The following is a 27,479-nucleotide window of genomic DNA, read 5'->3' on the forward strand; positions in this document are numbered from 1 at the left end:
ATATAACTATATGACTATATAACTATATGACAATATAACTATATGACTATATAACTATATAACTATATAACTATATAACTATATATGACAATATAACTATATGACTATATAACTATATAACTATATGACTACATGACTATATAACTATATGACTATATAACTACATAACTATATAACTATATGACTATATCACTATATGACTATATAACTATATGACTATATAACTATATGACTATATAACTATATAACTATATAACTATATAACTATATGACTATATAACTACATAACTATATGACTACATGACTATATAACTATATGACTATATAACTACATAACTATATAACTATATGACTATATCACTATATGACTATATAACTATATGACTATATAACTATATGACTATATAACTATATGACTATATAACTATATGACTATATAACTATATGACTATATAACTATATGACTATATAACTATATGACTATATAACTATATGACTATATGACTATATAACTATAACTGGTATTTTACAAGTTTTCTGCATAAGAAAAGCATGACACCTCCAATATATGTATAGCCCTTCCAGCTACAGCCATTCTCAATCACACCCACCCTCTAGCGATTGTTTCTGTCGCGACAAAGAAGGTTTTGGTGGACGTCAATCACAAGGCGTTTCCATGACATTGTCGGACAATACAAAGCTATAAGGGCACGTGCCTATAGATGTCATGGAAACACCTTGATTGACGTCCACCAAAAGCTTCTTCGTCACATCAAAACAATCTATTGTTTAAACGCAAAGGATCATGGTCGTCCGAGGGGGTCAAATCAACGCAAATTCACCGAAAATTGTTCTAAAACCCGTATCAATACACGAAGAGAAGTAGAATAGCCAGCAAACTCTCAGAATATTTTTACTACATATAAACACATAGTATATCTAGAAACCAGGCCATTTTCAAACTGTTTCGCTAGGAGAAAATGTTTGTTGAATTTTCTATTAGATTTGGCGATTCTATCCCCCATATAAACAAGCAGTGACGTCATAGTGGAAAAGGGCAATTTTGGGGTTGTTTTAGGGACGAAACAGACGCCATCTTGGAAATATATACCCTAAGACAGCCTCGCAATGCACTGTATTGCAAAACCGACCCAGTTCAGTTTTTCTTCGATCTCGAAGTGCCTTTTTGCCTCCATCTTTTTGGTTGTTTGTTTTGTTATGAACATGTGTGTGTCACCGTCTTTTCTTTTCTATGCTCGATATACCAAATTTTAGGGAGCATTTTTGACTCTAAAATTTGACAGGAAATATGTGTTAATGTTTTTGATCCTGGCCGCTTCTCGACCGGGGGGATTGGGAAAGAGGAAAGTATTATGCGAAGAAAAAACATAAGAAATGAATCGAACACTACGCTTGGTAACGATCCTTGGTAAGTATTCTATTTATTTGATGCTGTATGGAATTTTGAAATCAAAATATTTGTGTTTTTTCCCCCTTCATTAACGTCTTAAAAACAACATTTGGTGTTTACAATTTAAGAATCCAGGCCTAAAGCGAGCGAGCATTGTTTAGTTAATAAATCTCGTTAAAACTATAACGCTCAAAATGATAATTTCGTCCATTTGTCAAAGAGTATAACTCACTCGGTTCTTGGTCAAAACAAAGTATTAGTCACCAGCCAGTGTTTTCGAAAATGCTTTACTCAGAAAGTTTCTAAATTTCTGAGGCATTTTTTCTAGAACGAAGCACAGTAATCTAATATAGTGGAGTGCAACCACACATGACTTAAAATCTATCGAGATATATAAATAACGATGAAACAGCTGTTATGTTGGTTGATCTAACAAGACAAGCCAAGGGCACTAGGACACCGAACGTGGTTGGATTTCTGTATAGTTTTTTTTTTTTCTTTCGTTAATTTGAATTAAGTTGACTGCCTACTTTTGAACATTCGATTTGAGCCAACGATGTGCGCGCGCTCAAAAACCGCTGAAAAATCTACAAGATTTTATTGAAGAACTATACGCGTTTTGAGCTACTACAAGGCAAAACCCTCGAATTTTGCACGGGATTCTCTTTTTTTAATAGCTCATTCGAAAAAAACTCCTAAAAATCTAGGTCATATCAACATTTTAGAAAAAGTTTATATCAGTAATACGTGAAAACATTTTTGTAGGTATTTTTGTTCGACTTTATGAGATTTTTTAAGAGCACCGAAACTACAAAATATGACAAATCAATGTATCTCTTTGTCTTTTTGTCGAAAATATCCATGTATTATTGTAGAATGATTGACTAGCTGTCATTCGTGAAATCATATAGTCTGCAAATAACTATTATCTTATGAATCTTAATGTTTCGGCGATTCAAATCGTTTGACCTTTGGAAGAAAACATCTGCATTATAACAGCGACGGAACACGGACACAAGATAAGTAAACAAGCATATACGTTTAATTTAATTCAAATAGGGGACTGGTCATAAAGTAAAGAGGGGGTGGAATGTGATGACCCAACCCCAGTTTAGAAGCAAACTTTTTAGTTGTCAAATTTTATCAACAGCCAACTTCTTTGAAGGAGTTTAAAATTATGTGACCCACCCCCTGATTTTGCCCCCCCCCCCCCCACATACTTTATGACCAGTTCCTTATCGAAAGGAAAAAAACTACTATTCTTGGCTTTCACGTGACGTCACTGACCTATTTCGACCTATCCAAATATGGGCGTCCGCCATCTTTGTGCCCCTCCGAGTGTGAAATGTTATGATAATAGTAGGCCATTTTTATAGTGTTTAGAGTTTTAGCTCGCTTCAGAGACAAATGACGTCTCAAAACTTTGGAAAATGGCTGTGCCAGTGCTCTCGAAATATGGATCAGGTCTTGAAAGTCATGTAAAGGAACGTTATTTGAAGAAGATCGAGGCAGTAGGCGTTGATCCAGTCACCATACCAAGTGAGCAGTTTGATCCTGAATGTTTTGTTTAGTTACTTGGTTTTGCAGACGAGCTATTATACGAACGATCAGTTTAAAAATTACAAGAGTTTGGAAGCATATAATCAAGTGGTGTCTGGATTTGTGGCTTCAGTAAGAGGACGAATTATCTCAAGCAAGCATGTGGTCGTGGCGAAAGTTCGCCATTCCCAACGCATGAATGACCCTCTGGCCGATATTTGGATCATTGCCGGCAAGGATGGTACGATTTTTTCTGCTCATTGTTTGGGTTGTAAAGCAGGCCTAGCAGAATCTTGTTCGCATGTTGCCAGCGTCTTATTTTACATCGAATGTTGGACAAGAATCAACGGGAAATTAGCCTGTACCCAAGTTAAGTGCACGTGGCTTCTTCCCACGTATGTCAACCAAGTATCTTACGCAAGGGCCAAGGACATAGATTTCTCTTCTGCGAAAAAACTCAAAGAGATTCTAGACAGTAACATTGATAAATTGAATGATGAAAATTTAGGACAGTCTCGTAAAAATCAAGCTGGACCTGGACGAGACCCGAACCCTTCAGCCCAAGTTTCAGCAGCGGAAAAGGAGGAATTTTACACAAAACTCTACAACTGCCAAACAAAAGCTGCTTTGTTAAGTTTAATCGACCCCTTCGCTGACCATTTCATTTCCAAAAGTCGGAATGTTCCAGTTTTATGTGATCTTTACGAGCCTTGTAATTTAGATCTAGATTATCTAGAACTGTTGCGAAAGTGCTTAGATGTCAAGCTGAACATTTCAGACGAGGAGATAAAAGCGGTTGAGCAAGACACAAGAGATCAAGCTAAGGGCCCAGGTTTTTTTAGACATCGTGCTGGCAGAATTGGAGCCTCTGTATGTGGTGCTGCCTACAACACCAACCTAGCTCAGCCCTCCCAGTCACTGATCCAATCTATCTGCTACCCCCACTTGTACAAGCTGGATAACAAGGCCATTCGACATGGCATTAAGTACGAACAGTATGCCATTAATGCATATGAAAGCTTAATGAAAACAAAGCATATTAACTTTGAACTTAAGAGATGTGGTTTGTTCATCAACAGGGAATTTCCTTTCATCCATGCAACCCCAGACTTTTTAGTTTCTTGCAATTGCTGCGGATTGGGATGTGGAGAGGTGAAATGTCCCATTTCCATCCCCAACTGTGACTTTAAGCAGTATGTTCTACAAAAAAACTCTTGTCTTGAGGTGGTAAATGGCCTAATGAAGCTAAAGAAGAGCCACGATTATTACTTACAGGTTCAACAACAGTTGTTTACTCTGCCAGAAAGAAAATATGCTGACTTTGTTGTTTGTGCTGTGGATTCAGATGGAAATGCACACATTGTGTGTGAAAGAATTTACCCAGACCCCCACCACTTCAAAACTGTCGTGAAAAAGCTTGAAGCATTTTGGAGGATTGGCATACTCCCTGAGATCTTGGGACGGTGGTACACAAGAAAGTGCAATGTTATCATTAAAGTTCCAGGTGATCAAGCAGTCTGCTTTTGTAGAGGACAGTGCAGTGATGAGATGGTCTCCTGCAGTAATGCTGACTGTCCTTATGGCCAATTTCACATAGAATGTTTGGCTGTAGGTGGGAAGTCCATACCTAAAAGATGGTATTGTCCTCACTGCAGCAGGCTGCCACAGTTTAAGAGAGGAATTGGGGCTTCAAAAGCCAAGCCGAAACCATCTACTGTCAACCAAGCTGCAATGCAATGCAATGCTATTTGTGTTTGTAATGCAAAGGCACTCATAAGTGATAAACTGGTCGAGTGCCACAATGCCAACTGTACAAATGGTCATTTTTTTCATCTTAGCTGTTTGGGATTGAAAAGAATGCCAAAGAATCACCAGTCAACGTGGGTGTGTGGTGCCTGTAAAGCTAAAGAAAACAAATCATCCACACCTACCACTTCTACTTCTTCAAAGACAACCTCTGCCAAGCCAAGCAATTCACCATCACCAGAAACTTCAGAATCACAAACAGATGATTGTAATAGTGACAGTGAAGACGATATTGAAATCACACAGGTTACAACCGGTGTTGTTGACAAGTATAGTGCCCTTGCAACACTAAACAATGCTGATTATGACCTCATCAGTGATCCTGCTGGATGGCTTAATGGTGATATAATTCAAGCTACCCAAGTATTATTGCAGAATGTAAACCAGTCAATTGAGGGATTTCAGCGCCCAACCCTAGGAAGAGTAAGGAACTTTGATGTAGTTTCGGGAGAATTTATTCAGATTTTGCATACAGGGACTGATCACTGGGTATGTATTAGCAGTATAGGATGCTTACCTGGTGTTGTAAATCTTTATGATAGTCTCTACCATCATGCAATTAGCCAGGAAATAGAGGAGCAAGCAAATGACTTAATAGGTGGAAGACTAGTTAATTTAGAATTTGTACCAGTTCAGCAACAAAGTAATGGTAGCGACTGCGGAGCTTTTTCAGTTGCTTTTGCTACGTGTTTGGCTTTTGGTACTAACCCCAGTCATGTAACTTTTGATGTTGCTAAAATGCGTCCCCATTTATTAGCTTCCCTTAAAGGTGGACAAATAAGCATGTTTCCAACTTTTTAATTCATTCTTTAGCAAAGAAAATTATTAGTGATAAGTAATAGTCAGTAATATGACATAAATATTATAATAAATAATTTTTAATAAATAACCAAAAGCAAAAAGCTGATAATCAAAATAAATACTTCATTTAAGCGATTTAAATCAGACATCTTTTCATTGGAACTCAGTGAATAAAATGTAAAAATGTTTGTGTCTGAACTGTCCAGCATTATCAGCTTCTTACTTTAGGCTCAGTCCAAACAGATTAATTCTGCTTTGAGAAATACACCAACATATTAAAATCTTTTCTTTCGAGATTCAATCTACATCTCTTATTATGAAATCTAGTGACAATATTAAAATAAGCAGGAACCCATGTTCAGGGAAATGGTGTATCAGGGAAGAAACAGTAACATGACAATGAGTCATACATAGAGCAATATTTCTAGCAATAAAATTAATTAATAAACATTTCAGTTGCTATTGAATATTATTAGACCTCTGTTTACCTTTGGCATAATATTTTTCAATTTCTCTCTGGCTAAAAAATTGTTAGTTGAATCAAAATCAGTATTCATGTGTTAGCCACAGTTATCTTCTTAGCACATAATCTCAGATGAAAAATTAGGCCATAGGTAAAGAGTTATTTTCACTTTCTTTTTCCTTCATGCCCTTTTTCATATCAAAATTTAATTTTTAAGATTGTTTGTCCCCTCCATATTTGGACTTGTTGAAGAACGTGAATAAAATTGTTGCTTTATTTCTAGTGAAATAGTAATTGTGATTTTAGTGTTTTGTGCCTGTCGCAATGTAATAATGATTTCTCCTGGTATAATGTTATTATAGAAAAAACTTTAAACATTGTTACCACCCCTGCTTTTTATGAAAAATGTACTACTCAAATGGCACTATGGAAGGACAAAAATTAACAAGTGCAGAGCAAACCCTTAAAATGCGGTCAATGATTGGTACCTGGAATTCAGGTGACCCATTCTGGTTGCTGCTTACAAAGTTTGTGGGCAGTGTTCCTTCCAGAATAGTGTATTTTCGCCGCAGTAGACCAATCACTCTTTCGACGTGTATCCTAACACTGGCTATCCCCCTTGAATGTTCAACGTCAATGGGATCTAACTGGGCTTTCCCTTTGGTAAATGCTGGAATTACCAGTTTTCCATGCTTTAAACCAACACTTTCTGTGATGGTAAATCCCCGATCAGCCATGACTGTATCCCCTGGGGTCAACTTATCTAAGAATCCACAATTCTCAGTTAAATATTTATCTGAGGTGCGGCCACCCCAAGCTTCAGAAACAAAGCAAATTGTACCTTGGGGAGTGATACCAATAAGGATCTTTATGGTGTTGTGGCGCTTATAAGATGAGAACGTTTGAGCTCTGGCCATAAGATTTGTTGGTTTTTCAATAAAAACTTCAAAGCAATCGATTATGACAGTTACTTTGCGCCTAAATGTATATTGAAAGCACATTGGCATAGTTTTCCACGACTGTTCCCTTTCAGGCCAAATGGATAAAGCAGGACAACCTAGAATCCATTGCCAATATCCAAGAGGTAAATATTCTTGATACACTTGACAGGGACACCACGAAACGATACGCTAGGTCTTGAAAGGGAACGTTTAGTCTCAGCTTCATCAGTACCAGCACAAATTCTTGAAATCTATTAAGAACTGTAGATTTCCGTTGAACATGTGGCGCGACATGCTCAAACACCACCGTCAGGACTTCATAGGAAGGTAGTCCTGTGTAAAATCGAACTTTATCAGCTGTATCGAAGAATTCTCTGTCCGGAGCTTGATATGCAGATTTTAAAAACATGTATTCAAATTCATCTGTCTGTGTGTCAGCGTTCTGTGAACCTTCAAAATAAGTTAAGTCTAAGTCCATCTGTGTTGACTCGTCCTTGAAAGTCACTACGGGTGTCTGGGTGCTCTTGTCGAGTATTTCTTCACGCTCATCATTCGCACTGCTGCAAGAAGGCTCAATATTAAAACATGAATTACTCTGTGTTTCGGTAGAAAACTCTATATCTTGGACAGCACTCCCAATTTGATTCAAGTCCTTCTTTTTCCTCTCGACTCCAAGTTGCTGATGTTCTATGATTCGCTTCCTGCGCTCTCTTGCCCTTTCAGCTCGTTCTGTCTTAGCTTTCGCTGCTTCCTTCAGATCTTCTTCCTGACTTTCCTTTTTTCCAAGGTTAATAGGTGGAACCCAATCAATATTATATCTGTCCCAGACTTTTGCAGGCTTTCCAGAGACAAAGTGAAGACCACAAACACGTTCGGTTTCAAGAACCCTCTTCGCGTCAGTATCGCCTCGACTGATGGCCGAAATCCAAAGCCTTCTCCGCTCTCGTGTCAACTCTTCGTGCTCTTCGCCTTGATTCGATATCACTTTAGGTATTGAAGAAAAGGAAACTTTTTTCTTACCGCTCTTTGAACCGCAACCAACTACGATACAATGCACCATGTTCAGTGAAAAGTTCACACATATCTCTCTGTCGCGTCTGTTTGTTTACTATCGAGGGGCACAAAGATGGCGGATAGCAACCGTTGTCAAGACCGGTGTCACGTGGGTGAAAGCCAAGAATAGAAATCCAACCACGTTCGGTGTCCTTGGTTGCCCTTGGTTAACCATCGTCAACCAACATGGTGGCTATGACGTAACGTGCACCACGAGAATTCTTTAACATTATATTTTTTTGTTCTTTTTAGGTCTCATGATCAAATACCCGCAGACTAATTCCCGTTTAAGCATATCCACAACAGTCAATTATTTCCGGTACCTTTGTTATGCACAGACACAATTTTGAGCTTTTAATGATTATTGAATTTCAAAACACTGTCTTGTCTCGAATGTGACTATAATAAACGTTGGATTAATAGTGATAGTCTGATGACCCCGCGCTGAACAAAATATGAAACGACAGAAGGACAAAGTAAATATAAATAAATAATAAATAAATAAAAATAAATAGCAATTAAAACATTTTCACTAGTTGACATGCACTAAAATCATTTCTGATCAAACACGGAATCTTGAAGATTTCATTATTATTCATTTCAAAATGATTTATTACGGGCATGGAATAATGAAATGTTACTCCTATTAAATCTTTTCAATTCTCTTCCTTCTTTTCTTTCTTTGCCATTTCTTGTAGCTTTTCATTATGCATATGGCCAGGAATCAAATGGAAGAGAGAAAACATTCTCAGGAATTATATGCGACTGGCATTCCTTCCAGCCAAGACTCCAGGTCTTGTCATCAAGGTAGAACACTCTAGAACACAATGTTTTACACATTATCAAGTTAGACTCTTCCACAGTCTCTCGCTCGTCCGTTCCGCCTCCACGCTTAGAGACTGTAACGGTACAATGACCGAAAGGACTTATGGGTCCCGAAAACTTGGACCCGGCGTGCTTTGGGAACCAGAATACTCGTTCACAGTCTCTCTCGTTTTCGCCGCCATCTTGAAAATATTGAAACGAGAGAGACTGTGGAAGAGTAGTTTCCAAAAGCACGCTGGGTCCAAGTTTTTAGGACCCATAAGTCCTTTCGGTCATTGTAACGTTACAGTCTCTAAGCGTGGAGACGGAACGGACGAGCGAGACTATACGTGGAAGAGTCTAATTATTAAGTCGCCATGTTGGGATTAATTTTGCTCGGTCAAAGTGCTCCAATTGAAACATGGAGGATCGATGACGTCACGCAAATATAAAAATCGTCATTTGACACCTAACTCTAGTAGTTAACAAAAAAACGTACCTGTGGTCTTCGAGAACTTTGAAATTCCCTGAATCACCGTCTAGATAAAGTGTTTTTTCTTCTTTTGCTCGACAGATACACCAAACTTTGTGTGGGTCGTAATTGTGCTCTTTTTCGCTGTCCTCGTTTTGTTGACCATCATCCTGTTAGTTATCATACGTAAACAACACAAGATAAGTAAGATAATATTATACCGACTCTTATAAGTTTTATTTAAAACTGGGAAAGCATTATAGCCCCCCTTCATTCACTGCTCACCTCCCCCTTCGTACCCCCCCCCCCCCCCCGCAAATAAAATAAAAAACCAATCGCATTTAATATATAATGTACCTATCTACTGAATGTTAACTAAAATATATTTTTCAAAACTTTGCAAAGCGTTCTGCCATTCACGAATCTGCGTTATTCTCACATTAATAAACCATTCCGACTCGGGTTGAAGTGACTGATTGTGTGCATGACTCATATGTTCTGGGGGACATATTTTTAAGATGATCATGATGCATTGCCCACTCTACCCATTTATATTTCTCTCAACCTCGAAATGTGGCTAATATATGAGTTTAAACGCTCCTGAAGAACTGAAGAGTAGCACTTATAACTATAGGCATTAGTCCATATTTAATAGTTATGGACTTCTGTTAAAGACCATGCATACACAGGTTATTTTAGAGTTTGTGTTGGTTTTGTTTTCAGTCATCAAACAAAGCAGAAACATTGTCAGGCAAAGGTTGGTGTGAGTTTATAATCCGTTATATGTTAATAGAATGTTGCTTGTTTATCTCGAAACTGATGAAATACACAATAGTCTCTTTCACAGTTCCCTGCGACATCTTGAAAGGTAGCCATGCCTTTTAATCAAAGCGAGACGAACGGTGAGCTTGCAATGATAGAGACATGTGAATAATTGTCCAAGGTGCTAAAAAGAGGTCTCTATTTTTGCAAGATAGTTGTGGCAGTGCGCCGTGTGGGATGGGCTCGGATATCAAATAAGAACATGCGTAATAAGTAAATTACGAGCCTTAGATGAAACGACTGAAGAAGAGTGCCATACAAGCCTTTCACAACTTCAAGTCGCGTAAAAAATGAGCCAGCTCAACTAGAAACTGTGGACAGCTTCATCTAAGGCTCGTAATTTACTTATTACGCATGTTCTATTTTTGCAAGCTCACCGTTCGTCTCACTTTGATTAAAAGGCATGGCTACCTTTCAAGATGGCGTAGGGAACTGTGAAGGGGACTATTGTACCTTTTACTACCTACACTGTATATTTAACATTTGATCTTCTTTCTACTGCTCAATGTTTAGTAAACTAGTGTTGTATTTTTCTTTATTTTCCAGGGTTTTTCATTCTCTTGACTCACAACCAGAACAAGTTTCTCATAACGTATGCCTTTTTCAAATTCATTGTTGCATATTTAAGAATTGTTCACTAATAATTCAGGGGGATGGGGGCTTAATGCTTTTCCTCAAGTATGGTTGGGCACGGCACGGTACGATCATGTCAAATGCAATTGGTTTTGAACCAGTAGAAGGTCAATGCCATTCAAGTTATTTTTTGTTTTGTTCTCATGCAGGAGGCAATTCCACTGGAATCTTTAACGTCGTTTTCGACACCAGCCAACGACGACTACGAACAAATAGACCAGTTTGTCATAGATCGACAACATAAACAACATCAACTACCCAACACACATACTCATACAACTAACCCCACTACTTATGACAACACTAAGCATATGTCTAATAGTGATACCGCTGAACAGACTGGTGGCAGTAATGGATTTTCATATTACAATACAGCGCATGACGCTGAAGACACTACCGCTGTACAGCAATCCAGAGATATGCTGGACTTGAGTGCCAATCATGTTGAAGTTCCAGTTCAAAATCATTATCAAGGACTTGTCTCATCAGGAAAAAGTAGTGGTCAAGGAGTCTACCAAGATCTTAGTCCTGACACCAGGCAAGAAGACAGAACTTAAGGGCCTGGTATCTACGCGTTTCTGAGAGGTTCTGCTGTACAAGAATATCAGGGGCTCGTTAAATCTGTTCAATTCGATACGCATAATCTGAATGAGTGCAATGCTTAATAAAACAATAATGCTTAATAAAATCATTTACAATCACAGTAACTACTGGGTTACGACATCAAAGCTTTTACAACGCCAGTAGTTACTGCCTTAAAAAATTCATTTAGAATAACAGTAGCTACTGGGTTAAAACATCAAAGCTTTTACAACACCAGTAGTTACTGGCTTACAAAAATTTATTTAGAATAACAGTAACTACTGAGTTACAGCATCAAAGCTTTTACAACACCAGTAGTTACTAGCTTACAAAAATTCATTTACACTCACAGTAACTACTGGGTTACAACATCAAAGCTTTTACAACGCCAGTAGTTACTGCCTTACAAAATTCATTTACAATCACAGTAACTACTGGGCCCGGGGGGTGTACTACCCCCCCAACTTGGGTAGGGGTGTGCCGCCAGGACCTCAAAACCCTGACCCTATCCCAAACCTAAAATTTTGATTTTACATACCCTACCCTAGACTAAAACTAAGAATTGTACACTCTATCCCAGACTAATAGAGGGAAAAGACGGCTATTCAATAGATTGCAATCAATATTTATTAACGTTTTTATTGTTTTTGTGCCGTCAGAAAGCGTAGCCTATTCGCCAGACAAAAACGACCGAATCGTTAACCCTATCCCAGACAAAAATGATACCCTATCCCAGACAAAATGTCCAAAAATGATACCCTACCCCAGACCCAAAAGCCGAAAAACCATACCCTATAGGGCGGCACATACCCGTATAGCAAATATAGGGGAGTACCCCCCCCCCCCCCCGGGCTACTGGGTTACAACATCACTAAAGCTTTTCTTTTGTAAGACAGTAGTTACGGCAATTTATTACGCGTTTTGTATTTTGTTGCAAGACAGTAGTTATACCGTCACGTATTTTGTGATAAACCAGTAGTCACTGCAATTTATGAAAAGTGTTTTGTATTCCTTTGTAAGACAGTAGTTACAGAGTCTGAAGTACTTCGATGCTGCCTCGCCAGGAGTTCACTGTCATCAGTGAGAACGTGAAAGAACAAATATGAAATACTTTACCTTGATATTATCCAACTTTGATAAAAAGCCGACTGTATGAAATTAAGACCGTTCTTCTTTCGTAAATTTATGAAGAGAAATGCGAACTCACGGATGATTTTAGCTCTGATACAGGCTGTGTAAACTAATAAAGTATTTGTAATTTGGAGGCGTTCCAGGCCGCAAAAACAGAAAAGACTATGTTCTAGCTATACAGTCTTTTAAAAAGGACAGTACCATCTGTTTATAAAGACTTTAAAACCCTACAATAAGTACTAATAATAATAATAATAAAAATAAAAATAATAATAATAATAACAATAATAATAATAATAATAATTAAAAAGTGAATATAGTCTTTGATCAATAATTAATAATAACAATAATCTCTAATCAATAATTAATAATTTTTAAATATTTATACATTTTTTCAAGATTGTAAAAAACGAATAGAATTTGTCCATTATTTAAATATGAATATGTTAATATACAATACTTACAAAGAAGAAGGAATTATAAGATGAAAAACTGACTAATAAGGAAAATTGAAATATATATTAAATATATGACTATGTATCTTTATCTAAAAATCTACGTTAATAAGCTAAAAATCTAAATTTATAAAATGGCGCTTTCAGCAACCTGAATGTCTAAGTCTATGTTGTTTATATCATTATAAGTTCTTTTTATAGTCCTTGAGCCTCGTAGACATACAAGTGCAGATCTTAACAGAGAGAAACAAGTCTTGGCCCTAATCCATGCCATTGTTTTGTGGTACTTGTGGTGTATTTGTGTTTTATTATGTACGATCGTCATATATAATTACATGTCAATCAATGCAAATCTAACATTTCCTCCCTTCTTAGTTATGAATCACTGTGATAGAAAAAATAACTCAATAATAATGTCTCTGAATGTTCATATCTCTTATGACTGTCCTAATATTGTTCATACATATAACGTTTTGGTGGGCTTCTGTGCCTTGTTGGGTATCGATGTCCTTTGCCTTGTCCTTCTTGCGTCATGTTGCTCTTAGCGGGGGTAACTTTCTTGCTTGTCTGGGTTGTGCTGACTGATGGCTGTTCTACTGCTGATGGGCAGACATCTTCTGCTGGTCTTGGTTGAGGGTCGCTTTGATTTTCATCATGCTTCCTTTCTTGGATTTGGTCTGTGTGCCTTCTCCAATAACTTCCAGCTTCTGTTTTGACTTCATACATCAATGGTCCTAGTTGTGTGTTGATGGTTCCATTAACCCACTTGTCTTGTCCTCTGTAGTCTCGAACTGTCACTGGCTGTCCATCATCAAACAAGCGTATAGGTGTTTTCTTCTCAAGTGCTTTCTTCATTTGTTTCTTCTGCACTGTGCTTTTTATATCTGGCTTCATCAAATCCAGACGTGAACGTATGTTTCGACCAAGGAACATTTTGGCTGGTGTTTCGTTAGTGGTAGCATGAGGTGTGTTGCGGTACATCAGTAGGAAATTTGCTATCTTCTTGTTTAAAGAGGCTGATTCTGATTTCATTGCCTTCATACTCTGTTTGAAGGTTTGCACGAATCTTTCTGCTTGTCCATTCGTTGCAGGATGGAACGGTGCTGATCTAAAATGGTGAATCCCATTGCTCTTCATGAATGTTTGAAATTCCTCTGACGTGAATTGCGGTCCGTTGTCAGAAACGAGCTGCTGTGGTACGCCGTTTCTTGCGAATACTGAGCGTAGTACCTCAATAGTGCTTGTTGCTGTGATCGTGTTCATTGGAAACACCTCTGGCCATTTAGAGTGTGCGTCGACTATAATCAAAAACTGTTTGTTCATAAATGGTCCAGCAAAATCGATATGGATGCGTTCCCAAGGTGAACTTGGCCATTCCCAGGGGTGGATGGGTACCTTTGTTGGGTTGTTTCGTACTTTGTTACAACCAGAGCAGGTTTTGGTTATCTGTTCAATTTCGGAGTCGATTCCTGGCCACCAGATGTGACTTCTAGCGAGGGCTTTCATTTTCACTACGCCTAGGTGAGTTGAATGGATGACCTCCAATACTTGTTTCCTTAGGGTGTCTGGAATGATTACTCGTATTCCCCACATGAGACATCCCTGATACGTTGTGATTTCATCTCGACGATTGTAGTACGCCAGTAGTAACTTGTCGTCTGGCTTAGTTGACCATCCAGACATGGTCTGTTCATAGACTCTACTTAAGATCTTGTCCCTTGTTGTCTCTCGCCTGATTGTTGCGCTTGTCACTGGTAACTGTTCAAACTGACTTAAGTGAAAAATGTCAACAGCTTCTTCCTTTTGATCCTCTGGGGTTACTTCGAACGGTAGTCTTGAAAGGGCGTCAGCGTTAGTGTGTCGCTTAGTGTTCCTATACTCTATGTCGTAAGTATAGCCTGATAGAAACATAGCGTATCGCTGTAGTCTTGTAGCTGTGGTCACTGGTATGCCTTTGGTTGGGCTGAAGATGGTTACTAGTGGTTGATGATCCGTAACCAACGTAAACTGTCTTCCGTAAAGGTAGGTGTGGAATCGTTTGATTCCAAAGATGATTGCTAATGCTTCTTTGTCAATTTGAGAGTAGTTTTTCTCTGCTTTCGTTAAGGTGCGAGAAGCGAATGCTATGGGTCTTTCTTGTCCATCGATGATATGGGACAGAACTGCGCCGACTCCATATGGTGACGCGTCGCATGCTAAGCGGATAGGCTTCTTGGAATCATGATGACACAATACCAAATCTGACGTGACCATCTCTTTTACCTTCTCGAAGGCTTTGTCACATGCTTTCGTCCACTGCCATGCTTTACCTTGTTCCAGTAGCTGGTGGAGTGGTCTCATTACCGAGGCTAGGTCTGGTAGAAATCTGTGGTAATAATTTACGAGGCCAATGAATGCGCGAAGCTGAGTGACATTCTTTGGTGCTGGAGTATCACGCACTGCTTTAATCTTCTCCTCTGTCTTGTGTATGCCGTGCTTGTCTATCTTGTGTCCACAGTATTCGATCTTATCTTGGAAGAACTGGCATTTGTCTAGGTTGACCTTGAGTTGGTACTGTTGCAGACGGCTCAACACACTATCCAGATTGTTAAAATGTTCGGTATTGTCCTTACCAGTTATTATCATGTCATCTAGGATGCATTGGACTGATGGTATTCCTTGCAGAATCTGTTCCATAGTCCTCTGCCATATTGCTGGTCCAGACGCGATTCCAAACAACATCCGGTTGAACTGATATAGACCCTTGTGCGTATTCACAGTTAAATACTTCTTTGAGTTTTCTTCCATCTCCATGTGTAGGTAGGCTTGTCTCAAATCGATCTTTGTGAACTTTTCTCCATCTGCTAACGATGCGAACACATCTTCTATCCTGGGTAACGGGTACTGGTCCACTGCAAGCTGGGGATTAACTGTGAGCTTAAAGTCTCCGCAGATTCTTACTCTTCCGTTTTTCTTGAGTACGGGAACTATGGGTGTGGCCCATTCGCTTGTTTCCACTTTGGATATTATTCCCATTTTCTCTAGCTCGGCTAATTCTTGCTCCACCTTTGGTCTCAAGGCATATGGTAGTTGTCTGGCTTTCAGAAATACTGGTTGCGGTTCCTCTTTGAACTTTAATGTCGCCTTGATGTCCTTCACTTTTCCAATTCCTTCTTCAAAGACTGTTGGATATTTGTTTAAGATATTGTCTAGTGCGTTGTTGGTACTTGCAGGTTCCTTATTCAGTGTTAACACGTTGTTTATCTCTTTCCATTCTAACTGTATCGCTGCTAACCAATCTCGGCCAAACAGTGCTGCTGTGCCTCTCTCGACTAGATATAATTCGAGGTTTTTCTCTTGATTGTTGTACTTTACCTTGACGCGTGTGATTCCTAACGGATGAATTTTCTCTCCTGAGTAGGTTTTTAAAACAACTTTTGTGGGCTCAATTTTAGCCTTGCCGACTTGCTTCTCAAATTCATCTTTAGACATAACTGAAACTGCTGATCCTGTGTCAAGCTCCATTGATACTTTCTTTCCATTAATATTTAATGGTAGTTGAATAGGCTTAGTTTTCTTCTCTTTTATCGAATTAATGTCTAAGCTTCCTACGGGAAGTTCATTGTCGCTGTCCGACTCGTCTTCGCTATCGGCATTGTTATCGAGGGCGTGTACATTCCGGCGTGTATGGCGGCGTGTTTGTTGTCTGCGTTTAGCTAAACATGCTTTCTCGATATGTCCTTTCTTCTTGCAAAAATAACATGTAGCTTCTTTATGTTTACATGAATTAGATGAATGACCTGGTTTATCACATCTAAAACACGTATTATCTCTTGGTTTAAGCTGATTTTCGGTTGGTTTTCTAGGCTTTGCTTTAGCTATCTTGTTTACACCAACTTCTTTGTGCTTACCTTGTAATTCAATGGCGTCTTTCGCGGCCATTTCCATTGCTACGGATATTGCGATAGCTTTTTCCAGTGGTAACGTAGATTCTGAAAGCAATCTTTTCTGTATTCCGGTATTACGGATTCCACATACTAATCTATCTCTGAGTGTGTCGTTCAGGTTATCGAAGTTGCAGTGAATCGCCAACTTCCTTAGTTGTGCTACATAGTCGTTTATAGTTTCTCCTTCGTCTTGCATTCTTGTATGAAATCGGAAACGTTGAGTGATTACAGACGGTTTAGGCGATAGTTGTCTCTCCAAAAGGTGTACGATGGTATTATACTCAAGCTCAGAAGGCTTTTCTGGAGCTGCTAAATTTCGTAAGAGATTATAAGTTTTACTTCCAAGTAGCGTAAGAAGCGCGGGAACTTTCTTCTCTGTTTTGATCTCGTTGACTGTAAAATATTGTTCCAAACGCTCGATGTACGCACTCCATGTTTCTGTAGCTTCGTCGAATGGTTCTATTCTTCCAATAAAGGCCATTTTTGTTTGTGAAAACCAAGGAAATCTCACATTATTTCAAGAAGAAGTCCTCCGAATTTTTACAATGTGGCCATCCTCGTCGCCAGTAATTGTGGTGTATTTGTGTTTTATTATGTACGATCGTCATATATAATTACATGTCAATCAATGCAAATCTAACAGTACTCTTCACCTTTCTTTCGGGCTATCAGTTCAGCAAGCCTGCTGTGATATGTTTTGCATTCTTTACTCATACCTCCTGTTGTACAAAAGACAAGGGGAGTAAATGTTCCATTTAACAAAAAATAAAAATAATAAATAAAAAAAATAAAAAAAATAAAAAATAATAATAATAACAATAATAATAACAACTTTATTTCAAGTTGGTAAAACACATAATAGATACGCAAGGTACTGATAAACTAGTGGCCCTCAAAGTACTGGGTTACAACGTGCGGGACGGGTGGTTTTATATATATTGTACATAAAAATCACAGGTAGCCCAAGCTTGGTTTCTGTGGTGTCCTGTTATAAGGAAATGTATGGGGAATCATCAAAAATTTCAATAAAATCATTGAAACGTAAAATAAAGCCTCGAAATTTTACCCGATCATTGAGAAATAGCACTTCTTTCGCTCTGCGTGGTTATTTTTTGAATTTAGCCCGTTTTAAGGATTTTTTTCCCCACCAGTAAGAAATAAGAGAAGGTTGGAAACTCGGGATCCAAAAGCGAGCCATCACGAGTCTTTGAAACCTCGTACGTCTTCCAATTTTCTTTCCAGCGCCAAATTTTAGTAATAACCCTTCTCTCACATCCCTATAGAACCGAGAAAGTCGCATTAGAGATTAGTCTTCGCGTCTTTAAGCCATGAAATTTGCCTGTATTCACATACTACCTCGCTTGTTCTGACCCGTACTTGGAGCTCACTGTACACCAGTTCAACGGATTTCTTTCGGCAACCGACCCGAGGTCACGCCGGAAGTCTTCGTATCGTAAATGCGGATTCGATTTGGATATCGTATTTCTTCGAAATTATATGGTGAGTGTATTTTTTAACGGCCTAAGATACAAAAGTATCTAACTTATGATTTCGAAAATTATGGTGAGTGTATTTTTTAACGGCCTAAGATACGAAAGTATTTATGACTTATAATTTCGAAAATTATGGTGAGTGTATTTTTTAACAGCCTAAGATACAAAAGTATTTAACTTATAATTTCGAAGAAATACGATATCCAAATCGAATCCGCATTTACGATACGAAGACTTCCGGCGTGACCTCGGGTCGGTTGCCGAAAGAAATCCGTTGAACTGGTGTACAGTGAGCTCCAAGTACGGGTCAGAACAAGCGAGGTAGTATGTGAATACAGGCAAATTTCATGGCTTAAAGACGCGAAGACTAATCTCTAATGCGACTTTCTCGGTTCTATAGGGATGTGAGAGAAGGGTTATTACTAAAATTTGGCGCTGGAAAGAAAATTGGAAGACGTACGAGGTTTCAAAGACTCGTGATGGCTCGCTTTTGGATCCCGAGTTTCCAACCTTCTCTTATTTCTTACTGGTGGGGAAAAAAATCCTTAAAACGGGCTAAATTCAAAAAATAACCACGCAGAGCGAAAGAAGTGCTATTTCTCAATGATCGGGTAAAATTTCGAGGCTTTATTTTACGTTTCAATGATTTTATTGAAATTTTTGATGATTCCCCATACATTTCCTTATAACAGGACACCACAGAAACCAAGCTTGGGCTACCTGTGATAAAAATAAAAATAAAAATAAAATGGATAACAAGTGGTGGGTTTCCTGTGGTAACAAAAATCATACCTTGCCTACCCCACCCATACCAGTAGTGTTCAACAAACAAATCAAGAGCGTCAGTTGACAGTTCATCATCTTCTCTTCTTCTTTCTTCTGTTTAAACTATTCTTATGGCTTCATTTCTGGTTTATCCTTCGAGTTATCATCCTAAAGAGTAAAGAAATCTCAAGAATAGTTATTTTATTCAAAGAAACAGTGATTTGAATTCAAAAAATGGCGCCATTTTAAGAGAGACGTGTAATGAATTCCTTCAGTCGACGGATGGCATTCATTTAACAATATTTTAATTACTTTAAACCTCTGTTTTATCCCGGATATTTTATTTATTCAGATCATATTTGGAAGAAGGAAGAACCAGGAGTCTCCAGTTGCTATAACAAAGGTTTTTGTTTGGGAATATTACGGTTTAAAATTGCTTGTTCCATAGAACACAAACGAACACTCTGACCTCTTGATCTTGCAACTACAAGTAAACACCTCGATAATACTTCAAAAAGTATCAACTTTTGAGCAAAAAGAAAGACCATTTCAGCTGGGTATTCAATGAAAAAGGTTTCTTGAATCCTTCAGTTGCTAGGGGAATTAATTTTGGAGTGAAAAAAGCATCGCAAGATGGAAGACAGTTCGTCTCCTGGTCGACGACCTTCACCAGATGGGAAACCTTCGAGAAGATCTTCGAATTCCTCTCATAAAGGACGAAAGCTTCCTTCTCCAATAAAGAAAGAACCAGCCCTAGAAAATGGATCTCAAGAAAAAATAGATACTAGCTATGAAGGTAATGAAAAAGTTATACGAAGCACAACACACTATATAAACACGCTAATTATTGACCGTATTGACCGTTTTGTAGTATAATGTTGTCTTTACTATTACATTACTCTCTCGTTAATTAATATAATATAGACATGGTATTTTATTAATATTATAGCTCAAAAACTACATTAAGATTCCTTTTGAAAACTCAGTTTGCAACAATATATTTATATATATATATCAGCTGTTTTGTATTATTTTCTCAAGCACTATGTCTGTTTATTTACATGGCATGCAAACACCGCTCGAAATGAATATGGCGACCAAATGCAACAACGATTATTCTGCACTGACAAGTCAATTATCCAGAAAAAAAATAGTTATTCTTATAATACACTCAACAAAGTTATTCGATTCCGATTGGACAATAGGAATATAATTAATTCCCAAATTGTACTTTGTAAGAGTCCCAATTAAGTTGCTCAGTTTTGTTAAGTGTGTGTGCAATCTTCTCGTACAATTCTGAATTTAAAGATACTCGTGATATTTTGAAAATTCTCAAATTGGACTTGCCCAAAGGCTAATCCAATTTTGAGAACTTTCAAAACATCACTCGTACCTATAAATTTCAAATTGTACTCTAGATTGTGCAATTTCCTGTACAAATTGTTCTCCATATAAATATCAGTTTAGTGTACATTTTTATAATGATTTTCTCAGATGATATTCCAACAAGAGATGTCAGCCAAGAGTTGGATTCAACAGTGATCAGCCCGTCTAAGACAGGAGTAGCATACATCACAGAGAATTTGATCAAGAGGTTAACGCATGAGGAAAGCCTTGGGAACATTACTAAATTGTATTTGATTTTGGGAAAAGATTTGAAGAAAAAGTTTAAGGTGTGTTATTTGAAGTTTTTTTTTTACTTGGATTAGATTTATGTGAGAGGGGAATAAATTTTCTTTTTTATGAAGAGGGAAATGAAATTCAGTATATAATAATGATGATGATGATGATGATAATAATGATGATGATGTTGATAATGAGATGGCTCTGTAGCAGTACATGCTATGCAAAGTTTTAACAAACATGATGACAATTATTTCCCTGTTGCCTCCAGTATATAGAAAACCTTGATAGCCTCCGCCGGCTTCAAACTCTCCACATCAGTAACCACATGATTGAGAAGATTGAAAAACTTGATAAACTGACTCAACTAAGAGATCTTAACCTGTCCAGGAACAGCATTAGTAAGATAGAAGGACTGGAGTGTTTAGTGAGACTGCAGAAACTCAATCTCAGTGGGAACAGGATTACTCAGTTACCTGGAGGGTTGATGAAGAAACTGAAGGAGCTTCAAGTATTTCATATTGCCCATAACAAGATTGAAAGTGTAAGTCATTAGTCCTATTTAGCTGGGATTTAAAGTTTTATACCCAGGGAGTTGGAGCAACCTAAAAAGTGGGGGCTAACATTTAGACTACTATGGAAAAAGGATTAGCTAAGATTGGAAAATATAATATATATAATAATCTGGTATCTCTTAACTATAATCTACCCTTTGAATCGTTATACAGTTACTTGAGATAACCAAACTAAGGCCCCAACAAGATTTGATAGATGTGTCAATAGAAGGTAACCCTATGTCTACCCTGGCACACAGCCGACAGTTTGTGATATTCCAGCTACGATCCTTGTCAGTGCTTGATGGAGCTGCAATAAAACCTGATGAAAGAGCCCTTGCCGATGACAGATTTGGACAAGGTAAGAAAGATCCTTAAATCAAAAATGGGTTTGGGTGTGGCAGGGGAGAGGTGAAGGATTTAGCTACTGTATATGACAGTGATCTTGGTGAAAGTTTTTTAATACCATGGGTAAAAAAATGTAGTGTAAATACTTGTTTCCCATTCGGATCACTTTGACTCACACACTCTACCATAGGTGACTACATTCAATATATTCTATGCAATACAATTATTTCTAACTCATGTTGATTTTAACAAAGGGAGAAAACCTGGAAGACTTGGGGAAAAGCCCTTGTGGCATGGGAGAGAAAAACACATCAAACAAACCCTTTTCACATGTGACATCTGATCCTATTTAAGATGTTCCCTTGGAATCTGACTACTTTTTTGTTTGTTGATGACTGTAGATGAGATAAGGAGACTGGAGACAGAGTTGTCAAGACAGGAGAATATGTATGATGCTCTGTTTGAAGAGAAAAGAGCAGTTAGTACAGAACTAGAGATGCTTAGTAGACTGAGTTCACAGCAGAAGGAAAAAGAATCCAGACAAACAGACAAGATCAAACAGCTACAAAGAGAACTGGAATCCAAGGAAGAAATTGTGAGTTAGTTGTTGATGGAAAAGTAATTAATGTAGAGTTGTGTTATTCTGATCATGATGAAGTGGTTGCTGATGATGGCTACAAAGAGAACTGGAATCCAAGGAAGAAACTGTGAGTTGGTTGTTGATGGAAAAGTAATTAATGTAGAGTTGTGTTATTCTGATCATGATGAAGTGGTTGCTGATGATGGCTACAAAGAGAACTGGAATCCAAGGAAGAAACTGTGAGTTGGTTGGTGATGGAAAAGTAATTAATGTAGAGTTGTGTTATTCTGATCATGATGAAGTGGTTGCTGATGATGGCAATGAATGATGATACAATCATGATGTTGTCAGATGATGAAGATGATGATGAGGACATTGACATTGATGTTAATAACAATGATATTGATGATATTCATAATTAGTATGGTGGTGATAATGATGATGATGGTGATGATGATGATGGTGGTGGTGGTGGTGATAATGATGATGATGATGGTTTTGATGATACCAGTGTTTTCTGTGGGTAGTGCTATTGCTGCAGTATCAAGGCTTTATGCACAACAAGTGTGAAGAGGTGAGTTGATGCTGTTGCCATAGATGATGTTGATGCTGATTGAGGAGTTAGCGCTAATAATAATTATGATGATGTTAAATGTTATTTATCGTTTTTAGCTCAACAGTAAGACAGCCGAGCTCTCCAAGGCATGTGAAAAGCAGTACAAACTAGAACAAGAGCTAGCATTCTATAAACTAGATGCCAAGTTTGATCATCTAGGAAAGATGCCATGGCCAGAAGGTGCAGAGGTAAGGAAGATCACATTCCATTCAAACACAATGATATCACAGAAATGAAAATGAAGCAAGAAAGGCAGGGAGTACTAGTAGTGAAATCGAGGCAAGAGGGGGTGGATTAAAAGTGGAAAACAGCAGTATGTATGAATGTAAGTGGAGCAATGGCAGGATAAAAGGTGGCTTAGTTGTAGTGCATTCGCCTCTCACCTCGCAGGTCTCAGGTTCAATACCTTGCTCCACGTGAGTAGAGTTTGTTAGGTCTTTCCCTTGATTCAATCTTGGTTTTTCTCCAAGTTCTTTGTTTTCCTCTCTCAGTAAAACCTTATTTACAATCTAATTCCAATTCAATCGGATGTTAAAATTTCGTTGATCATTATTTCAGCCCGAGGAAGATGACGAAGCACCATACATAGGAAAAGCAGGTTTCAAGCCAAACAGATTTGCCTTCGACTCGCAGGCTCTGAGCCCAGCACAGAAGGCTGAGATGAGCGAATTAAAAGCTCGACTAAGTGACAGATATGACAACCAGAACAAGATGACACAAGATGAGATACACAGGGCACTGATGATGGACTTGAGAGACAAGGAGCTAGCAGTACAGAAAGGTATGAATGAAATGTGAATGTGAAAACGTTTGATAGAGCGCTGTCTTTTAAGGTTGGGGGGGGGGGGGGGGGGGGGAGGGGTGATAGGTGATAGAAAGGGCGGAATGAGATATCGAACCAGGTATATATTTCCTATCATTAGCAGGACTGTAAAGCTCAGACTATATTTCTTTGTTGTTTTGCAGCTGAGGAACAACTAGCGCGACTAGAGCAAGAGTTAAGAAGACGGAAAGCGCAACTCGTGGATGCCAATGACGAGCTGGTGCTCCTACAGGAGGCGATAGGCGAAGAGGTAGATAAAACACGTCTGATAATCCGGGTGTTGTTGATCTTTCTCTTGCAATCATAACTAGCGTCTCGTATATTTACAAATTTGTAATGTTAATTTATAGATAGACCGTTTTCTCAAGGTTGCGTGCGCATCCAACTTGGCGGGCCACAAAACTGGAAAATGCAAATTCAGTCAAATTGAGAAGCCAGTTTTATATTTAAAGAGGAGAAGAATCGATTTTATGAATTCTTATCAAAAAATCTCTTAGAAACGTGAGTATAAAGCTCCGGTTCTTGTGTCATGGACCGTCAAGTTTCTTAAATTTGGATAAACGCGCAACCTTGAGAAAAAAAGGTCTTTTGTTTCTTTTTCTAGTGTTGCTTCTTTTTTCCTCAGATTAAACTTTTGAACGACGAAGAAAAGAGGTTGCTGGCTGCCATTGAAGACAAGAAGAAGTTTGTAAGTATCAGTTTTAGGTATTCCTTTGTGCGCAGTCATAAATACACCTTTAAAACCATCAGCGTTTAAATCTTATTGAACCCCGAAACAACATCTGGACTAACTCACAGATCAAACCCTGAAACAACCTCTGCGTTGATCCAAGTCAGTGCATGGCCAAGCTAACTCACAGATTGAATTTAGGGTGTTGGGTTTCGTCAAGGAATCATAAGGATGTTGGAAAAACTTAGAACCTAGAGAAAAACGACTAAATTGAATTTTTTTTAGTACTTTTCTTGTTTGGTACTGATTAGATTCGAGAACTTCAAGACGTTGCTGCTGAATTGGCACAGAGAATGGACAAGATACGAGATGATCTGCGAAGAAAAGAAGAAGAGCTGAACAACTTGAATAATGCGCTCAATTCTACATCACCTAGTGATCCAGCTTACGTGAGTCTGTTAGGAGAAGATAGAGTTAACCATGTTATTCTAGCAATGTCTTAACGGCTGTAGGCTCTTTCTTACGTTAGGAAATAATGGTGATGGTGGTGATGCATGGGCGTAGCCATGATTTTGCATTGGGGGAGGGGGGCAAAACCCGTTTTCAGAACATCGGTAAGTCGAAGTTATCACGTGAGTACATAGGTTTTTATGTTTTTACAGCGTGAGAATGGGGAGGGTCGGGCCCCCTTGGCCTCCCTGGCTACGCCCCTGTGATGGTGTTGGTGATAATAATACTGTTACTGAAGATGATGATGATGATGATGATGGTGAAGATGATGATGATAGTGGTGATGATGATGATTGTTATGTCAAACATTGTCGTTGCTGTCATCCTCATCATTCATTAGATTCTTTGTTTGATGTTTTCTTAGGATCAGTTAAAGACAAGGCTTACAGCGCTTCAAGATCAGTTACGCAACGCTTTGAAAGAGTACGATAACTTAAAGCAAGACCACGACAGAACATTACGAACACTGGAGGACGAAATGGCGGAATTACAGCGACTACAAGATGAACTCGCTGCCAAAAGTGAGCACGTAAAATTTCACATTTTTCACAGAAAAAATTCAATCCTATGTCTTGTTCGAGTCCACTATTCAGTGAGGCAAAACGATCCTTTATGGGTTACAGCTATCTTCATGAGGGGGTGGCGAACTGATCGGGAATGTGTACTGAGTATTTTGTTTGCTGTCTAGGGAGAGAAGGAGAAGGGCAAGGCCAACTCAAGGAAGAACTCAAAGACATCATAGACGAGTTGAACCATCACTTGGATTCAATGAGGCAGAAGGTGGAGCAACAGGAGAAAAAGATCGCTAAACTGCAGCAGGATAATGACGGATTGGTCAAACAGTTAAGAGACCACCACGCTCAGATAGGAGAGAATAACCACTTGAAGAATGGTATAGCCAAGCTGCAACAACAACTACAAGGTTAGTGCGGACAAGAAAGTTTGTAGCATATCAGAGAGGTCTATTTATGGAAATCACTGGGACACCTAAAAATAGTTTCTTAGCCTTCGTTTGTACATCTGTCTCTCTCCATCTCCCTTATCTCCCTCATCATCCCTCATCTCCCACCATCTCCCTCATCATTACCCACTACCACCACGACTACCACCGCCACACATACCCCATATACATACACAACATTGCGAAATGGTCACTATAGAAAATTCCTTATTTCAAAATATTTTCCCCCTCACCTCCCAAACCCTCTCCTTTATCTCTCTTTTTCTCTTAAGGAGTATTTTGTGATCAGAAAAACCTTTAGAATGGATATGGGATGCCTGTGGCTTAGTATTTACGCGTAAGACATAGCAACCGTCACGACTAACTTGCTTGCATTGTTTTTCAGCTGCTCATGATGCACTCAACAGAGAGAAGGCTAACGCCGACGCCCTACGACGGCGACTTTCCGAACTGGAAGGCCAGGTGGCTAAGGGCAGTTCTTCGGAACCTCTTCTTGCGGATACCAAAGCGAGGCTGAAGGCTGCTGAAGCGGAAGCGGAGAAACTACGAAATACGTTGGATCAGCTGAAGCAACAAATGAAGGTATGATAACATACGAGTGCCGAGTCTTCCTCGTCCACTTAAGGCGGGAGCAGGGCATAAGTCCGACACCGGAGCCTGCGATATTTATGGTCAGCACCGACAAGAGGGTTATCTCCGATACTTCGGTAACCGCTGAACACTAGTTACGTAATTCTTAGAGTGCGCATGACTTTATAGCATCCATGTTGGATGAATTTTACGAAAATTTGTCATTCAATATGGTGATCATATCTTTTGATGTTTTGCTCTGTATTAAATGACTCGAATGTATTGGGCATATGTTTCCAGGCTGATCGTCAAGCTGCAGATGACAGAATTCGCCGAGAGCAAGAGAAAGTAGAGAAGGCATTGCAGGCAGCAAAGGCGGGCTTTGAAAGAGAAAAACAGATGAAGGACCTTGGGATACAGGTGGACTTACTCAAGGTACAGGAAACGATGCAAGAATCCATCCATCCATCTCTCTCCTTCCCTCTATCCTTTCAACTATTTTCATCTCACCTTTCTGTTAATTAAGTCGTAAATACAGAACGCCCGTGTACATTGTTAATCAAAGCTGCGTATTATTTTACACATAGGCAAGAAACGATGAATTGGAGCAACGGTTGAAGGAGCTTGAAGAGGATCTGAAACACTCCTTCGACAAAGACGAAGTCCTTGACAGGCTGGCTGATCTAAGAGATGATATTGATACCGAGAGAGAGACTGTTCGTCAACCATTAGGACGTGGTGATGAGTTGGGAGAGACGTTAGGGGATCTTCATCAAAGATACTTGGATATGCTTGCAGCACTGAAGAAAGAGAAACAAGGAGATAAAGTTGATAAGAATAAGGTACGGTGGACTGTTCATAAGTAATGGTGATGTTGGTGATGACAGTGTTGGTGATGATGATGGTGATAGTGATGATGATGGTGGTGGTGGTGGTGGTAATGATGATAATGGTGATGATGATGATAATGATGATAATGATGATAATGATGATGATGATGGTGGTGGTGGTGGTAATGATGATAATGGTGATGATGATGATAATGATGATAATGATGGTGATGATGATAGTGATGGTGATGAGATGGGGATGATGTTGCATGATGATGATGATAATGGTGATGAAGA

The 27,479-nt window shown here is 38.7% G+C and overlaps 5 protein-coding genes across 6 annotated transcripts in view; 3 read left to right on the forward strand and 2 right to left on the reverse strand.

Annotated features, from left to right (window-relative positions):
- Window positions 1-995: 995 nt before the first annotated feature.
- On the forward strand, window positions 996-11,433 carry LOC116293793 (uncharacterized). 2 transcript variants are annotated; one of them, XM_031701270.2, is made up of 6 exons: window positions 996-1,429; window positions 8,713-8,821; window positions 9,393-9,494; window positions 10,014-10,047; window positions 10,659-10,704; window positions 10,895-11,433. In XM_031701270.2, the coding sequence occupies exons 2-6, from the start codon at window positions 8,722-8,724 to the stop codon at window positions 11,300-11,302; spliced, it is 690 nt and encodes a 229-aa protein (XP_031557130.2). In that variant the 5' UTR covers window positions 996-1,429; window positions 8,713-8,721; the 3' UTR covers window positions 11,303-11,433. The 2 variants fall into 2 exon arrangements, with proteins under 2 accessions (XP_031557130.2, XP_088880694.1); XM_089024568.1 differs by lacking the exon at window positions 996-1,429 and having other exon boundaries at window positions 8,641-8,821.
- On the forward strand, window positions 2,674-6,302 carry LOC148904883 (uncharacterized). Its single transcript, XM_089024776.1, has one exon. It carries the CDS (start codon window positions 3,146-3,148, stop codon window positions 5,555-5,557), a length of 2,412 nt encoding a protein of 803 aa, XP_088880902.1. The 5' UTR covers window positions 2,674-3,145; the 3' UTR covers window positions 5,558-6,302.
- On the reverse strand, window positions 6,431-7,027 carry LOC148904884 (uncharacterized). The gene has a single exon (XM_089024545.1). The coding sequence runs from the start codon at window positions 7,025-7,027 to the stop codon at window positions 6,431-6,433; it is 597 nt and encodes a 198-aa protein (XP_088880671.1).
- Window positions 7,050-8,021, reverse strand: LOC148904885 (uncharacterized). Its single transcript, XM_089024546.1, has one exon. It carries the CDS (start codon window positions 8,019-8,021, stop codon window positions 7,050-7,052), a length of 972 nt encoding a protein of 323 aa, XP_088880672.1.
- Window positions 11,434-19,144: 7,711 nt separating the features above from the next.
- LOC116293801 (uncharacterized) overlaps window positions 19,145-27,479 on the forward strand; it is a 59,504-nt gene continuing 51,169 nt past the window's right edge. The window contains exons 1-15 of the mRNA XM_089024547.1: window positions 19,145-19,893; window positions 20,592-20,770; window positions 20,992-21,264; window positions 21,449-21,635; window positions 22,024-22,217; window positions 22,875-23,006; window positions 23,377-23,599; window positions 23,785-23,891; window positions 24,267-24,329; window positions 24,623-24,760; window positions 25,186-25,342; window positions 25,510-25,743; window positions 26,168-26,364; window positions 26,653-26,787; window positions 26,940-27,194. Coding sequence (XP_088880673.1) covers window positions 19,731-19,893; window positions 20,592-20,770; window positions 20,992-21,264; window positions 21,449-21,635; window positions 22,024-22,217; window positions 22,875-23,006; window positions 23,377-23,599; window positions 23,785-23,891; window positions 24,267-24,329; window positions 24,623-24,760; window positions 25,186-25,342; window positions 25,510-25,743; window positions 26,168-26,364; window positions 26,653-26,787; window positions 26,940-27,194 — 2,637 coding nt within the window. The 5' untranslated portion in view covers window positions 19,145-19,730. The remainder of the gene's footprint in view (window positions 19,894-20,591; window positions 20,771-20,991; window positions 21,265-21,448; window positions 21,636-22,023; window positions 22,218-22,874; window positions 23,007-23,376; window positions 23,600-23,784; window positions 23,892-24,266; window positions 24,330-24,622; window positions 24,761-25,185; window positions 25,343-25,509; window positions 25,744-26,167; window positions 26,365-26,652; window positions 26,788-26,939; window positions 27,195-27,479) is intronic.

Source organism: Actinia tenebrosa, unplaced genomic scaffold (assembly GCF_029948245.1).
Source record: "Actinia tenebrosa isolate PJP-AT-01 unplaced genomic scaffold, QUT_ActTen_1.0 PGA_scaffold9__36_contigs__length_13948895, whole genome shotgun sequence".
Lineage (NCBI taxonomy): Eukaryota > Metazoa > Cnidaria > Anthozoa > Actiniaria > Actiniidae > Actinia > Actinia tenebrosa.

What these genes read in the sequence shown, in the direction of transcription:
- LOC148904883 (XM_089024776.1), top strand. Translation starts at nt 3,146, where the DNA reads ATGAATGACCCTCTGGCCGATATTTGGATCATTGCCGGCAAGGATGGT.
- LOC148904884 (XM_089024545.1), bottom strand. Translation starts at nt 7,027, where the DNA reads ATGCCAATGTGCTTTCAATATACATTTAGGCGCAAAGTAACTGTCATA.
- LOC148904885 (XM_089024546.1), bottom strand. Translation starts at nt 8,021, where the DNA reads ATGGTGCATTGTATCGTAGTTGGTTGCGGTTCAAAGAGCGGTAAGAAA.
- LOC116293793 (XM_031701270.2), top strand. Translation starts at nt 8,722, where the DNA reads ATGCATATGGCCAGGAATCAAATGGAAGAGAGAAAACATTCTCAGGAA. An exon ending in CTCCAGGTCTTGTCATCAAG is followed by an intron (nt 8,822 to 9,392) that starts GTAGAACACTCT and finishes TTTGCTCGACAG; the next exon opens with ATACACCAAACTTTGTGTGG. An exon ending in AGAAACATTGTCAGGCAAAG is followed by an intron (nt 10,048 to 10,658) that starts GTTGGTGTGAGT and finishes TTTATTTTCCAG; the next exon opens with GGTTTTTCATTCTCTTGACT.